Raw genomic sequence first — 15,936 nt, forward strand, 5'->3', positions numbered from 1 at the left:
CAGATTCATAGATCCCCCAAAACAGAATCAATTACTACATCTTCTGTGCTAGTTCAGGTTGGGATTTTACTACACACAAAAAAAAATCCAACTTTTTTAAGACTTTATGATAAAATTGTTGATGTTTATAAAAGTAGTGTAATATTTAATTAAGAAGCTGACTACAAAGTATTCTTTATATTAATTTTCTACAACCTGGAATAGGAATATATTTTTAACAAGTTTCCAAAGTAAAAAATGTTAATTTCTAAAATATTAACACTAATACATTATTTTAAAAGTAACACCATTTTTTCACCTTAACTGTAATACTTACGTAATAAATTAGTGGTAAACCAAACTAAACAGACCCTAGGCATGAACCATTCAATTTTTAAATTAAGGTCTGAATAACTTAAAATTCATCATTTTTGTTGAAGCAAACACTGGGTTTAAAGTTTTGTGCTAACACTATACATATCGAGTCATGTTTTTGAGTACTATAATACATATTCATTCTAAAATTTTATAGTATTCACAATTGTACTTTAAATTTTTAATTACATATGAGCTATCTGGCAATAAAAACACACAGAAACATAAACCCCCTTGACTCTCCTCTGGCCTCTTCCCATCCAGTACCCATTAGAAACCCAAAGGAGAATACTTACTCTATCTGTGTGACCAGGAGCCATAGATAACATTTTTCCCCTTTTCCAGTCCCAAACACAAACTGCATTCTTTGAATCCAGTCCAACTGAAACCAAGCGCTGAATTTTGTCCAAGAAGTCCAGGAGGGAATAAAAAGGCAAACAAATAAAAAAGAAACCAAAATATAAATTGTAAACAAATTCTACTCATGGGTATTAGAAAATAAAAACTTACACACTGATATTTTATTGCCCTCATAGAAAAAGGCTGGATATATTTTATCTTGTTAATGTTTGCACATGTGTGATTCTCCACATTAAGAAACAGAAGAGAGACTTCCATTTCCAACAGTAGGATTGACAAACTAAACATCTCTCCTGCCACAACTAAATATGCTAGATAAAATTTAAAAACATCTTTTTAAATGCACTGCGGAGATGTCAAGGAATTAAGAAATCTGAGAACAAAAACACAGTGATTTCCTATGGGAACCTTGGAGGGTAAGAGAGCTCCTACACTCTCTTTAACTCTAAAAGTATCAGCTAAATACTGATAAGCCTGATGTCTGCTCTGTAGGCTGAACAGGAATAGGAGATAAAGGTTAGGGCCTGCCGAAGGTGGGCATTTGAATTGCAGACCTCTGAGTACAACAGTGAACTCCTCAGAGAATGGGAAAACAAGAAACCATCCCTTTATAAAGAAGGGGTTGGCAATGCATGAAAGGCGAGAAAAACCTCCCTGAAAATTTGTAGCCACAAGCAGCCTTCACATGGTTGTAGGGCCTAAATCCACATTAATCAGGAATCCTTCGAGTGGAAAACTTCATTCAGAGTGGTCTTAAGAATTGCAGAGTCTTCAAGCATCTTCAGCAATGTGGCATAGGCAAATATAAATCCTATGTGGAGGACTGAAACCTCAATCCATTGTCCCTCAAAGAATTCCCACAGGTAGCAATTCAGTAAAAATAAACTTAAAATAAACAAACAACCCCCCCCCCCCAACAATAATCACAGGAAATAAGGGACCATGAGTGAGAATCAAGAAGTCATAACAAATAGCAAAAGCAGTCCTAAAAACATCAGACATTGGAATTATCAGATGATATAAAATAAGCTTAATGTGAGTAGAGAAATAAAATTAAAGCTTCAAAATATCTTCATATGAGCCAAGAATACGAGTATCCAAGTCAATTTGAAGAAGCAAACAGAATTTCCAGAAATGAAAAATAAAATAAATGAAATTTAAAATTCAGTGAAAGAGGTAAATAGGTGATTAGAGGGAAAAGAAGAGACAGAGTTGAGAACTAGGAGACAGTCAGATGGGAAGTGATGCGGGGTCGGTGAGCCGAGGAGTCGAAAGAAAGATTTCTTAGACTCTCAAGATCTGGCAGTAGTGCTCTTTTATTTAGAGAATAGTGTGGAATAGCATGGGGACAGGACCCATGGGCAGGCAGAGCTCCTGCTGCTGCCCCCGCTGGCATGGGGACAGGACCCATGGGCAGGCAGAGCTCCTGCTGCTGCCCCCGCTGGCATGGGGACAAGACCCATGGGCAGGCAGAGCTGGTGTGTGGGGACAAGACCCACGGGCAGTCAGAGCTCCTGCTGCTGCCCCCGCTGGCATGGGGACAGGACCCATGGGCAGGCAGAGCTGGTGCGTGGGGACAGGACCCATGGGCATTCAGAGCTCCTGCTGCTGCCCCTTCTGCTGCCCCCGCTGGCATGGGGACAGGGCCCATGGGCAGGCAGAGCTGGTGCGTGGGGACAGGACCCACGGGCAGTCAGAGCTCTTGCTGCTGCCCCGAGTTGAGGGTTAGGGCTAATTTTATAAGGCATGGGTACGTGACTTATTTTTACTGGAGAAAAGAAAAGATGATGTAAAAAGTCATTAAATGATTTCAGTGCAGATGGGGTCTGGTTATTGTGCGGTCATATAACTTTAGATACAAATCTGGCCATATAGATCGGCATGTAGGTGAGGATGCCCTGGGCTTCTCTCCCTGGGGCAGCCCTAATTCATACCATAAAAAAAGTCCACTGGGTCATATAGTTTGGCATGTAGGCCATGTCACCTTGGGCTTCTCTGGCTGGGGCAGCCTTAATCCACATCAGGAAGTATGAGAGAAGTTAAGAAATATGAACGATGGACTTCTGGCCATGAAAGATTATCAGGATCTGAACTTGCCCTCCTGCCATCAACAACTAGAAAACTGTACAAGATACACGAAAGAAATGTTTTCCGACATTCATAACAGGAAGTGAAGACCTGTGAACCCTGGAAGAGGGGGAAACAAAAAAAGTAAGTCCTGCAATAGCCCTAGTTTTCATCTAAGAGGCAATTTCCAGACTACAGCACAGAAAGCTGAAATCCAAATAGGGGCCAGGAGCCTTGACAAATTGAGAAGACAGAGCCTGGAGTTCAGAGAGGCCAAGATGGCTAGAGTTTGCAAAGTAGAGAAAAAGCTCTGGAAAATGTGTTTATGGGTCCTCTTGAGAACACCAATCTTTACACACATAAGGTGAAATCCATGAGGCCATGCAAAGAACAAATTCTGGAAAAAGAACAATTATTCGGGAGCTAAAGCCAACAATTCCCAGAGATCACAAAGGGTCAAGAATGTAACATACACAATATGTAGCATCCAAGAAAAAAAAAATTACTGGGGCTGACCCTGTGGCTGAGTGGTTAAGTTTGCGCACCCCGCTTCGGCAGCCCAGGGTTTCATCAGTTCAGATCCTGGGCACAGACACGGCACTGCTCATCAGGCCACGCTGAGGCGGCATCCCACATACCACAACTAGAAGGACCCACAACTAAAAATATACAACTATGTAGTGGGGGGCTTTGGGGAGAAAAATAAAATCTTTAAAAAAAAATTACTAGACATTTGAAGAAAGAGGAAAATGTGACCAATAACCAGGAGAAAAATCAGTTAATATAAACAGATCCAGGAATCACAGAGATGACTAAAATTAGGAGACATTAGCTGTTAAAATGAAAATGTTCAAGATGCTGAAAAATTATTTTAAAACAAACATAAAGAATAAAAAGAGAAATTAAAGATATAAAAGAACACGTAGAACTTGTAAAAATAAATGTTAAATTATGTGAAATGAAAATTCACTCTGAAAGATTAATAACAGCTTAGACAATAAAGAAAAGATAAATGAACTTGAAGACACAGCAACAGAAACTATCCAAAATAAAGAGCAGAAAAAAACAGGAAAAAAATTAACAGAGCCTGAGTTACCTTTAGAAAAATATCAACTGGTCTAACATACAGGTAATTGTGGTTCCAAAAGGAGAAAAAAGATTGAGGAAAAGAAAAATAAAACAAAACTAAAGAAATAATGGCTAAAATTTTCTAAATTTGATGAAAACCATAAACCCACAAATATAAGGTGCTCAATAAACTGCAAACGGGATAATCAAACACACAGAAAAAACACACATGGTAATCAAATTGCTGAAACCAGTGCTAGAGAGAAAAATCTTCAAATCAACCAGAAAAAAAGAAGACAATTTTGGTATGGAGGAACAAAGATTAAAAAATAATACGAGACTTCTCATTTGAAACTATGAAAGTCAGAGGACAATGAATAACCTCTGAGAAAGGAAAAAAAAGTCAACAAAGAATTGCAAAAGTATCTTTTGAAAACTGGATCAAAATAAAGTCTTTTTCAAGTAATCAAAAGGTGAGAAAATTTATCAACAAACCTGCACTACAAGATATGATAATGGAAGTTTCTTTAGGCAGAAAGATAATGATAACAAAGAGAGACTTAATTTACATATATGAATGATTGGTGCTCAAATGGCAAATATATAAGACTTTTCTTGCTTTTAATTTTCTTTTACAACTAACTGTTTAAGGCAAAAACAGCAATAGTTATTATGTGGTTTACAAAATATGTAGAAGTAAAATGAATGATAACAATAGCACAATAAAGAGAAAGAGAGAAAGGAAATAGAAGAATACATATTTTTTATCCTTTCCAAGTGCACATGAAGCTTCATAAAATCACAAAATTTTGAATCACAAAATAAGCCTAAACAAATTTTTAAAAATTAAAATACAGGGGCTGGCCCCGTGGCCGAGTGGTTAAGTTCGCGCACTCCATTGCAGCAGCCCAGTGTTTCGCCGGTTTGAATCCTAGGCGCGGACATGGCACTGCTCATCAAGCCATGCTGAGGCAGCCCCCCACATGCCACAACTAGAAGGACCCACAACTAAGAATAAACAACTATGTACCGGGGGGCTTGGGGGAGAAAAAGGAAAAATAAAATCTTTAAAAAAAAATTAAAATACAGACCATGTTTTCTGACAAAAACAGAATTAAATCAGAATTCTCCAAATGTTTGGAAACGAACAATACACTTCTAAGTAACTGAAGGGTTAAAGAAGAAATCACAAGGACCAACCCACAACACACACTTTGAAAAGCACTGGTTTAGAAGCAGGGGTGGGCAAACTACAACTCTCAGGCCAAACCCTGCCTGCAACCCGTTTCTGTAAATACTAACATTTTACTGGAATACAGCCATACCCATTCTTTTACAAGCTGTCTATGATTGCTTTCACACTACAATGCAGAGCTGAGGAGTTGCGACAGAGCTTAAAATATTCACTATCTGACTTGTTATAGAAAGTTTACCAGTCCCTGGTTTAGAGTACAGATGCTGGTACCAGACTGCCTAGGTTTGAACACTGGCTCCATCTCTCACTAACTGGATGACTCTGGGAAGTTATTTAGCCTCTCTGTACCTTACTTTCCTCACCTATTAAGTAGGGATAATAAAAGTACCTCATAGGGTTAATATTAGAGTTAAGGAGTTAGAAGAGTGCTTAGCATGTGGTTAATATTATATAAATGTTTGCTATCATTATTATTATTAGATTACCATAATCATAATTAGTTTTAAGAACCCGTACCTTCTACCTGTCCCAAGGAGAAATGCCAGCTAGTACCCAGTTACAGTTTCTGCAAAGGAGAATTGCTATTTAAATCCCCAAATGGGTAGAATGAGAGGCTCACATAAAAAGATACAGAATATCGTTTGTTATAGCTCTCCATCAAATCACAGTAGCAGATAACCCAAGGAAACAAGAGGAGATGATTTGCCCCTCCTGAGAGTCTTTAATATTTGGGAACTAGAGGGTATCAGCAAATACCTAGCTAAAACAAGGACATCTACCTCTTACTATAGCACACTGTGTAGAGATTAAAATTTCACAAGACAAGGATAAAGTGAGGAATAGTTGGAGAGGCACTGTCTCTTCTACGGATGCCCCTTCTCTCTGGATCAGCTAGGAAACTGGCCAAACTGGAAACAACTGGCCAAAAGCTCTAAAATTCCATGAATCTCAACAGAGCCTCAAAGCATCTAGCTCTGTACAGGCAGTAACAAAATAGAGCTGCGAGTGCTTCCTCTGTAGCCCTGATAAACATATCATGGCCAAAATCAACCTCCCTAAGCATAGGTTAAGCAACAGCAGGGAGGAAAAGGTAGACATAATCAAGCAAATACTATCTCCTCTCCTAGCTTTCTATCACTTTTTACTTCATCATCTTTTCTCACATTTAACCCAGCCTAGGAAGGTGAGGAAGAGGATAAAGTTTTCCAGTAAAAGTAATGCTTGAAGCATATCTTGCAAGATAGAGTAAAAGATGGTTGGGTATAGGAAAGTAAGAGAAAGTGCATTTCAGAACAAAGGACACCAGATTAGAGACACGATGGTGCTTTCAGGAAAGTGCCAGTAATTCAGTGTGGCTTAGGGAGGAGGACCAATGGGAAGTGGCAGAAGACAAGACTGGAGAGGTAGGCCAGAAACCAGGAGAAAGATAAGCTTTGTTTTTTAATAGAGTTGGAATAAAGAGACAATTCAGTTTCAAATGTGTAGTATAAAACATATCTATATGACACTCAAGGAGGGTATTTGAAGGTGCAAAGAGAAGCCAGGGCCACTGTCAACTAATATGGGAATTAAAGACATGGATCTGGATAATTACCTAGAGAGAATAAGCAAAGCGAAAAAAAAAGAAAGCCACAGACTCCAAAAGAATACTGACATTTAACAAGCAGACAGAAGAAAAGGTCCCTTTAAAGATAACTAAGAACTAACAGCCAGAGAGAGAGAAAGAAAACCTGGTAATAGAAGCCTCTATTCAGCTTCCCAAATCCTCCCTGAGCCTATTCCCAAACAAAATCTTGGTTGCATCCATTAATTGAACCGGAAATATTTATTAAAAAGTTCTAGCACACTAAATACACAGATAACTAAAATCCTAATAGACAGAACTAGACACATCCCATAAGTTCCTGCAACTGTGAAACATATTCAAACAATGGACAATTAAACTTAAAAGATTCCAGTATGGAGGTTCTTCTGATCTCTGGGTTCGTTATATAAGAACTAATTGTTACAATGTTACAAAGTAAAAATCACAAATTTTGCAAAAGATTCAGGACTTAATGGAATAAATATTAGTGAAATTATATATAAAGCCATTAGCAGCCAGAATCCGGCAGAGCAATAGAAGAGAAAAAAATTCAACAATAATACAATAGGCACTTGAAATACATCTAGTTATTAAGAGATTACTAAAAGGCCCTTGGAAAAAATCAGTGAACTCCTCTAATACTTTTGCAAAAATGACCCTCTTCATAATCATGTGCAAAAAAGCAAAAATAGATTAAAGCATTTTATTTTGTACCAGCAGGTAATTGACAAAATTAGGTTAAAAAATTAACATTTATTCTTTGCTTATTTTATAAATTAGAATTGTAACTATAAGCTAGATTTTGTTAAATATGAGAAAAGCGTTTTTATAAATTATGGTTATATTTTCAAAATAAAGTACCAGTCCTATTTTCCCTCCTCCTACCTCCTCTCCCATTTACTATGAAGTTTTAGTCCCTGTTTGACGTGGATTTATATAAACAGCCTTTTCAGGCCCTAATTATTCTCGATAAGGCAGACTTCCAGTATTAGTGTGGATATTCAATCCATTTAAAAGAAATCCTCTGGGAAAGGAACATTCAGCATTACTACCAACAGAGAAACTCATTCATTGGACAAATCTTAACTGATCACTTATAGTTTCAAATCTAGTAGAAAATGCAAAAATTATAAAATATTTCCTAGTTGGTATCTCATAAACAGTTTATAGATATTAGTGAACGGATATATTCTCAAATATATGTTTTAACTAAAGCATTTTCAAAATTAACAAAATTTCAGAGATACTCTTAACAATCTTCAAGTGATAGCAGTTCCTTACGAGCTTTAACTGTACTGAACATGGATGAAGTCCTTTTGAAATATAAATAACCACCTCCTAAGTTTCATGTTTGGGAGGCAGTAGAGCATTGTGGTTAAAAACATGAGCTTTGGAGTGTGACTGACCTGGGTTCCCGCTCTGGCTCCATTTACTAGCTGTGTAACCTGGGGCAAGTTATTTAACCTCTCTAAGTCTCAGTTTCTTTATCTGTAAAATAGAGATAATAATAATATCTATTTCATAGGGTTGTTGCAAGGATTAAATGAGATACTGTAGGTTTAGCACAATGCCTGGCACTTAACATGTGCTCAATAACTTTTAGCTACCACGTTTTTTACAAGTTTAAATTTTTAAGGAACAGGTTCTCATGAAGATCTGTGATAATAAAATACATGCACTCAAGACTTTTCTTATAAGTTGCTTAAAATAAGTGAACTTAAAGCCTTTCAACTAGTAAAAGCTACGGGCACAATTTCTCCTTTATGTATATAAGAAAAATTCCTCAGCAATGCAACACATTTAGAAAGGGCACTTTTAAAATTAAAAAGAAAACATCTGTATTTAAAGTATACAGGCACATAGTTAAAACATCTTGGATTTTATAACACCTGTGGTAAATGATTTTTACAAACAACTTTGTAGGTTTGTTTTATAAAATACAGTCTCCGGTAAAGTATAAGTAAAGAGTATTATTCTCTTCCTTTTAAAAAAAGAAAGGAAATTCTGATATGAGGACATTAAGGGACTTGAAAAATAATAGCAAAATTGGGACATGAATTAAGGTTCTATAAATGCCAAACACTGCTACACAGGGATATTAAACTTAGAAGCATATTTTTCCCCAAATGAGAGGTTCCAGTTTAGTCTTTATAGATCCCTTACCAGACTCTTATCAGAAAGTCATATTAATCTAGCCTACTCAAAGAAGCTATTCCTCAGAGTTATAAATAAAATATCTACTTGTTATCATTTTCAAGGGAATAGAACACAATGTAATCTTTTCTGTAAGATCTAGATCTACAAAATTAATTTTATGAATTGAAAAGCAGATCAAAATTTTTCTAAAAGTTAAAACGGTTTTTAAAGTTTAATTTTAATGTAAAACTTTTAAAGACTACAAATTAGTCACACCTGCAAAATCCATCTTCTTATCACTTTGTAAATGTTTTAGGTATAACAAGTTCCATGAAAGCACCACAAAAAAGCTTTTGGCTTGTTTAACTTTGTTAAAATCAATGACTAGAAGTAAATAATAATTTGGGAACTCATTAGTAAGTGGAATGATAATTATATCCTTTGTTTTGAACTTTGATTTTGTACAATAGCTCATATTATAGAAACTTCCTCATCATTTTCAATAAAAAAATGTAATTTTAACAGAAACCTTTAAAATAACTGAAAATTAAAATGTATACAGCTCTACTTAGAGAAACTTAATTTTCCTAAGACGTCTTCCATCTGTCCTATCAACATACACTATCTGAAAAAGAGTTATATGTAAAACTTTCTAGAACAACCAGATAATATTCCACTGAGTCAGAATTTCTTGGGCTTTCATAATTATAATTACTTCAATTGAAAAGTTCTTGATCCAACGAAAAAAACCTTCTTATTGTCACTATTTTTCTTACATACATCAACTACCCAACCCACCTACCGACCTCCACTCTTATACAAACAAGTACTTTTCATCAATTGCTTTCCAATTTAACTTGATAGATTTATAATCATTTCTGATAGTACACATTTTTAAAACATAGTTTAGAAAAAGAGGAAAAATTATCACATACCTGTCCATCTAAGTCGAATGCTAAGCAAGCTATACCATGTGTATGAACATCCTTTAGAATTGATATGGTCTGCACAGTGTAAGAATCCCAAACACAGATATAAGGCTCCTTCCCCACTTGTCCTGTTGCTACCAATACTCGTTCAGGATGCAAAGCAAGGCTGCAAAATAAACAAACAAACAGACTTAAAAATTGCTTATAGAGCTTTTATAGCATTTAGTATATATAACATTTATATATATCAACATGAAAATTAGACTTTAATTATGTATCCATTTAAAATAATTTGGATTTAAAGTAAAATAACATCTATAAAAATTCATGTTGTTACTACTTCAATAGTATATGTGATAAACAGTTATGATAGACTTCATAATCCCTATAATTCGATATAAGCTGTGAAAACTTCTCAAAAAAAGAATTCTACAGAGAGGGGCTGGCCCCATGGCTGAGTGGTTAAGTTCGCACGTTCTGCTTCAGTGGCCCAGGATTTTGCCAGTTCAAATCTTGGGCGCAGACACGGCACTGCTCATCAAGCCATGCTGAGGCAACATCCCACATGCCACAACTAGAAGGACCCACAACTAAAAATACACAACTATGTACCCGGGTGCTTTGGGAGAAAAAAGAAAAATAAAATCTTAAAAAAAAAAACAAACAAGAATTCTCACAAGGGATCAACTGAACCACAGCAACAAATTAGTAGCACCCCTACCACCTGCCATTTTCTTATTTGGTATTCATCTGTTTTTAAGCCCTCTCTCCCATTTTACTCTTTTATTGGATAAAGTTAGACCAAATCTTAGTGTCCAAAAATAGCATTTAGTAGCACTCATATTGTAACATTAATATTAAATTATAAATCCCATTTTAAGAAACAGAAAATTCACCCATAATTCACAGAAAGTAATCTATGAGTCTTTAGAGACAAGACAAAGACCTAACAGTTGGCAATGGTTTATGTACATCAGCAGAAGGCAGGAAATTAATATAAATTTCTCCTTGACAAATTTTTCTACAAGTAAATTTAGATGATCAGATTTGCCTTTTGAGGAAAAAAATCACTCCTAGCACCACGGTAGAGGATGAACTCAAAGAGGGAAAAGTTAGGAGGGTATTAAAGCAGAATCAACTGACTGGATGTAGGGAGTAAGGGAAAGGGAGCCTAAGATGACTCTTGGGTTTCTGCCTTGGGCATCTGGATGGGTTGGGGTGGTATTCATCAAGTCAGGGAATACTAAGTGAGTAACTAGTGAGAGGGAAGTGGAAATGGAAATTTGGTTCAAGATACTAAAATCAACCAATGTAATATATCATATTAATAGAATAAACACAAAAAAATCCCACATATATTCATCTCAATAGATGCAGAAAAAGCACCTGACAAAAATTCAACTTCTTTCATGATAAAAAACACATAACAAACTAGGAATTAAACAGAACTTCCTCAATCTGATAAAGGGCATCTATGAAAACCCACAGCTAACATCACATTTAACGGAGAAAGCCTGAAAGTACCCCCTCTTAAGTATAGGAACAAGACAAGGATGTCAGCTTTTGCATTTCCATTCAGTATGATAGTGGATATTCTAGCCAGGACAACTAGGCAAGAAAAAGAAAGAAATGGCAGAAGTAGAGCTATCCCTACTTGCAGATGACATGATCCTGTATATAGAAAATCCTAAGGAATCCACAAACAAATTACAACAAAATAAATCCCAAGCAGAAAAAATTAATAAATGAGTTCAGCAAGGTTGAGGGATATAAGATCAATACAAAACACCAACTGTATTTCTATACACTACCAACGAACAATCTGAAAATTAAATCAAGAAAACAATTCTACTTAGAATAGCAAGAAAAAGAATAAAACACTTAGGGATAAATTTAACAAAAAAAGCACAAGACTTGTACGCTGAAAACTACAAAACACCACTGAGGAAATTTTAAAAGATCTAAATAAATGGGAAGGTATCTCATGCTCTAAGCTTGCAATATTGTTAAGATGACATTACTTCCTAAATTGATCTACAGAACCAACACAATCCCTGCCAAGGTAATAGTTGCCTTCCTTGAAGAAACTGACAAGCTGAATCTAAAATTCAGAATAGCCAAAACAATCTTGAAAAAGAACAAAATTGGAAGACTCATACTTTCCAATTTCAAAACTTACTGCAAAACTATAGTAAACAAGACATTATAGCACTGGCATAAGGATAGACACGCAGATCAAAAAAACAGAATTGGGAGTCCAGAAATAAACTAATACATTTATGGTCAATTGACATCCAACAAGGGTGGTGCTGAGATAATTCAATGAAAGAAGAATGGTCTTTTCAATAGACAGTGCTGGGACATATGAATATCCAAATACAAAAGAATGAATTTGGACCCATGCCTCAAACCACATGCAAGAATCACCTCAAAATCTAAGAGCTAAAATTATAAAACCCTTAGAAGAAAACATAGACATATATCTTACTGACCTTGGATGAAACAATGGTTTCCTTACATGTGACACCAAAATCAGAAATGACAAAAGAAAAAATAGATAAAATGGACTCTGGCTCTGCTCTTCACAGGGTTTTGGATAAGTTACTTATCTTAGCCTTATTTTCTCATCTATAAAAAGGGAATATATTTAACAATAAGTAATGTGAAGACAATTTCTCCACACTTGGAAATTGGGGAGGAAAAACAGGAAGGTCCTCATACTTTAACCATAAAATCTACATACAATAGGTCAGAGATATTAGAAGTCACACAAAATAAAGAGGATACGGTAGGTACATGTTTAGTATTTACACAAAACAGCCAGTTTTCCAAAGAGGTTGCACCATGTTATGTTCCCACAATGTACGAGAGTTCAGTTGCTCCACATTTTCACTAATATTTGGTGTTGCCAGTCTTTTTAATTTGGATTTCCCTAATGAATAATGATATTGAGTAATGTTTCTTATAATCTATGTGTTCAAGTCTTCTGACCACTTTAATTGGGTTGTCTGTACACTATTTTTGAGTTCTGAAACTATTTTATATATTCTCAATACAAGCCCCTTTGTCCAATATGTGATTTTCAAATATTTTCTCCCAAGCTGTAGCTTTTCTTTTAATTCTCTTAACAGTTTCTTTCAACGAGAAAACATTTTATGAAATCAGTTCATCAACTTTTTTGTTTTACTGACCATGCTTTTGCATAACAAAAGGTAATAAAGATTTCTTCATGTCTTCTTCTAAAAGTTTTATAGTTTTATGTTTTACTTTTAAATCATCCATTTTGAATTAATTTTTGTATAAGGTATAACATAGGTTGAGGCTCATTTTTTTTTCCCCATATGGACGTCCAATTTTTTCCAGCACCATTTATTGACAATACTATCTTTTCTCTATTGAATTGCCCATGCACCTTGGCCAAAAGTCAACTGATCACATCTATGTTAATCTGTCACAAATTGTACCTTATATTCTTTCCCTTAATCTATACATCTATCTTTTCATCAATACCACACCGCCTTGATTGCTGTAGGTTTACAATAAGCCTTAAAATTGAGTACGTGAGTCCTCCAACTTCATTCCTTTTCAAAATTGCTTCGGCTGTTCTAATGACTTTATTTTCCCTATAAAGTTTAGAATCAGTTTGTATACCCTAAATATCCTGTTGGAATTGGGATTGGGATTGCATTAAATCTACAGATCAATTTGAGGAGAACTGACATCTTAACTACATTGAGTCTTCCAATCCATGAACATGATGCATCCCCCCTTTTCTTAGGTCTTCTTTGCTTTTTTCAGTTTCATTTTATAGTTTTTAGTACACAGATCCTGCATGGATTTTGTTGAATTTATACAGGACTTTTTTGAGTTTTTATAAATGGTAGTGTTTTAAATTTCAGTTTCCAGTTGTTCATTGCTAGTATGTAGAAATACAGTTAATGTATTGTGTTGACCTTGTATCCTGCGACCTTGCTAAATTTACTAATTAGTTGTAGGAGTTTGTGTGTGTGAGTTTTGTAGATTATATGGAATTTTCTATGTAGGCAATCATGTTATCCAGGAAGAGAGACAATGTATTTCCTCCGTTCCTCTAAGCCTTTTATTTCTATTTCTAGCCTTACTGCACTGGCTAGAACTTCCAGTACAATGTTGAATTAGTAGTGGTAAGAGAGGACATCCTCATCTTTTTCCTGGTCTTACAAGGAAAACACTCAATCTCTCACCACTAAAGCATGATGTTAGATGTAGGTTTTTATACATGCCTTTATAGTTGAAAAGTATCCCTCTATTCTTAGTTTGCTAAGCATCTTTTGAAACACGGACAAATGCTGAATTCTGTCAAACTCTTTTCCTGCAACTATTGAGAAGATCATACGGTTTTGCTTCTTTCATCTGTTAATATAGTAAATTACATTGATTAATTTTCTAATGTTGAACTGGCCTTGCATTTCTGGAATAAGCCCCACTTGATCATAATGTATTATTCTATTGATGGGTTTATTTGCTTATCAGCTTATTTTGTTGAGAATTTTTAAATCTATGTTAATGAGGGGTAGTGGTCTATAATTTCCCTTTCTTCTAAGGTCTTTGCCTGGATTTTATATTAGAGCAATGCCAGCTCCTAAAATGAGTTGGGAAGCTTTCCCTCCTCTTCTATTTTCTGTAAGAAATTGTATAGAATTGGTATTATTTCTTATTTTTAAATGTTGGACAGAATTACCAGTGAAACCATCTGTAACTGGAGATTTCTGTTTTGGAATATTTTAAGCTATAAATGCAATTACCCAATAAATATAGGGTTATTCCCATTATCTACTGCTTCTTGGTGAGTTGATAGTTTGTATCTTTCAAGGGAATAGTCTATTGTATCTAAGTTGCCAAAAATATAGGCATAGAGTTGTTTGCAGTATTTCCTTATCTTCCTCTTATTTTCTTTGGGTCTGCAGTGATAGCCTGATGAATATTAGTTATTTCTGTTTTCTCCTTTATGTTCCTGGTCAATCAAGCTAGACATTTATCAATTCAATCAATCTTTTCAAACAACTAGCTTTTGGTTTGATTTTTCCCTGTTTTGCTGTTTTCATTGATTTTTGCTCTTTATTATTTCCTTCTTTCTGTTTTAGGGTTTAGATTGCTATTCTTATTCTAGTTCATAAGGTGAAACTTTAAATTACTAATCTGGAATCTTTTTTTCAAGTATATGTATTTAATGCTATAAATTTCCCTTGAAATAATGCTTTAGCTGAATCTTACAAATTTTGATATGTTGTATTTTTCTTCCAGTTCAAAATATTTTCTGATTTCCTTTCTGTTTACTTTAATGATTTTTATTTTGATTCCATTATGTTAAGAGAACATATTTTATACGATTTCAATTCTTTTAAATTTGTTGAGGTTTGTTTTATAGGATATGACCTGTATTGGTAAATGTTCCAATGGCACTTGAAAAGAACATGTATTCTGTTATTACTGACTCATGCTATCTGTTATGCCATGAATAATAAAGTCCTTTATCTCTGACCCAGGAATTTCATACCTTTGCCAACATCCAAGAAACAGTAAAAGTCTAACATTAATTTTTAGAAAGGCTAAAAATATATCCCAGACTTTATCAGTTTTCTATGCTGCTGTGACAAATCAACACAAATTTAGCATCTTAAAACAAAATAAATTTACTATCTTGCATTCTGCAGAGCAGAAATCCAGCTACAGAGTAGCTCAGCTGGGTCCTCTGCTCAGAGTCTTACAAGGCCAAAACGAAGTTGTCAACACAATTTCATTCCTTTCCGGAGTCTCTGAGGATGAATCGGCTTCCAAGTTCATTCAAAATGTTAGCTTAATTCAGTTCCCTGTGGTAAAAGGACTGAGGTCTTCGTTATCCTGCTGGCTGTCAGCTAGGAACTTCTCACCTCCCTAAGGCCACCTGCATTTTTCATCACGTTGCCACTTCCATCTTCAAACCAGCAAAGGCACAATGAGTCCTTCTCAAGCTTTGAATCTTTCTGACTTCTGCTGCATCTCTTCTGACTCCAGCTGGAGAAAGTCTCTGTTTTTAAGGGCTCACCTGATTAGACTGGGCCCATCTGGATAATCCAAGACACTCTCTTAGGTCCATATCTTAATTATATCTTCAAAGTCACTTTTGCCATGTAACAACATATTCACAAATTCCAGGGATTAGGGAGTAGCTATCTTTGGTGGGGGGCAATCTAGCTACCACACAGACTCAGACAGTGAGTCCA

At 35.4% G+C, this 15,936-nt stretch overlaps 1 protein-coding gene across 11 annotated transcripts in view; it reads right to left on the reverse strand.

Moving 5' to 3' along the window:
* EML5 (EMAP like 5) overlaps positions 1–15,936 on the reverse strand; it is a 140,252-nt gene that overhangs the window by 104,243 nt on the left and 20,073 nt on the right. For all 11 annotated transcript variants that reach the window (XR_011532889.1, XR_011532890.1, XR_011532888.1 and 8 more), the window contains exons 2-3: positions 9,701–9,860; positions 651–749 (exon numbers count right to left, since the gene is read on the reverse strand). Coding sequence is in view for 3 of the 11 variants with exons in the window: in XM_070593562.1 (XP_070449663.1) it covers positions 651–749; positions 9,701–9,860 (259 nt within the window). In the remaining 8 variants the exon portion in view is untranslated. The remainder of the gene's footprint in view (positions 1–650; positions 750–9,700; positions 9,861–15,936) is intronic.

Source organism: Equus przewalskii, chromosome 25 (genome assembly GCF_037783145.1).
Source record: "Equus przewalskii isolate Varuska chromosome 25, EquPr2, whole genome shotgun sequence".
NCBI classification, from domain to species: domain Eukaryota; kingdom Metazoa; phylum Chordata; class Mammalia; order Perissodactyla; family Equidae; genus Equus; species Equus przewalskii.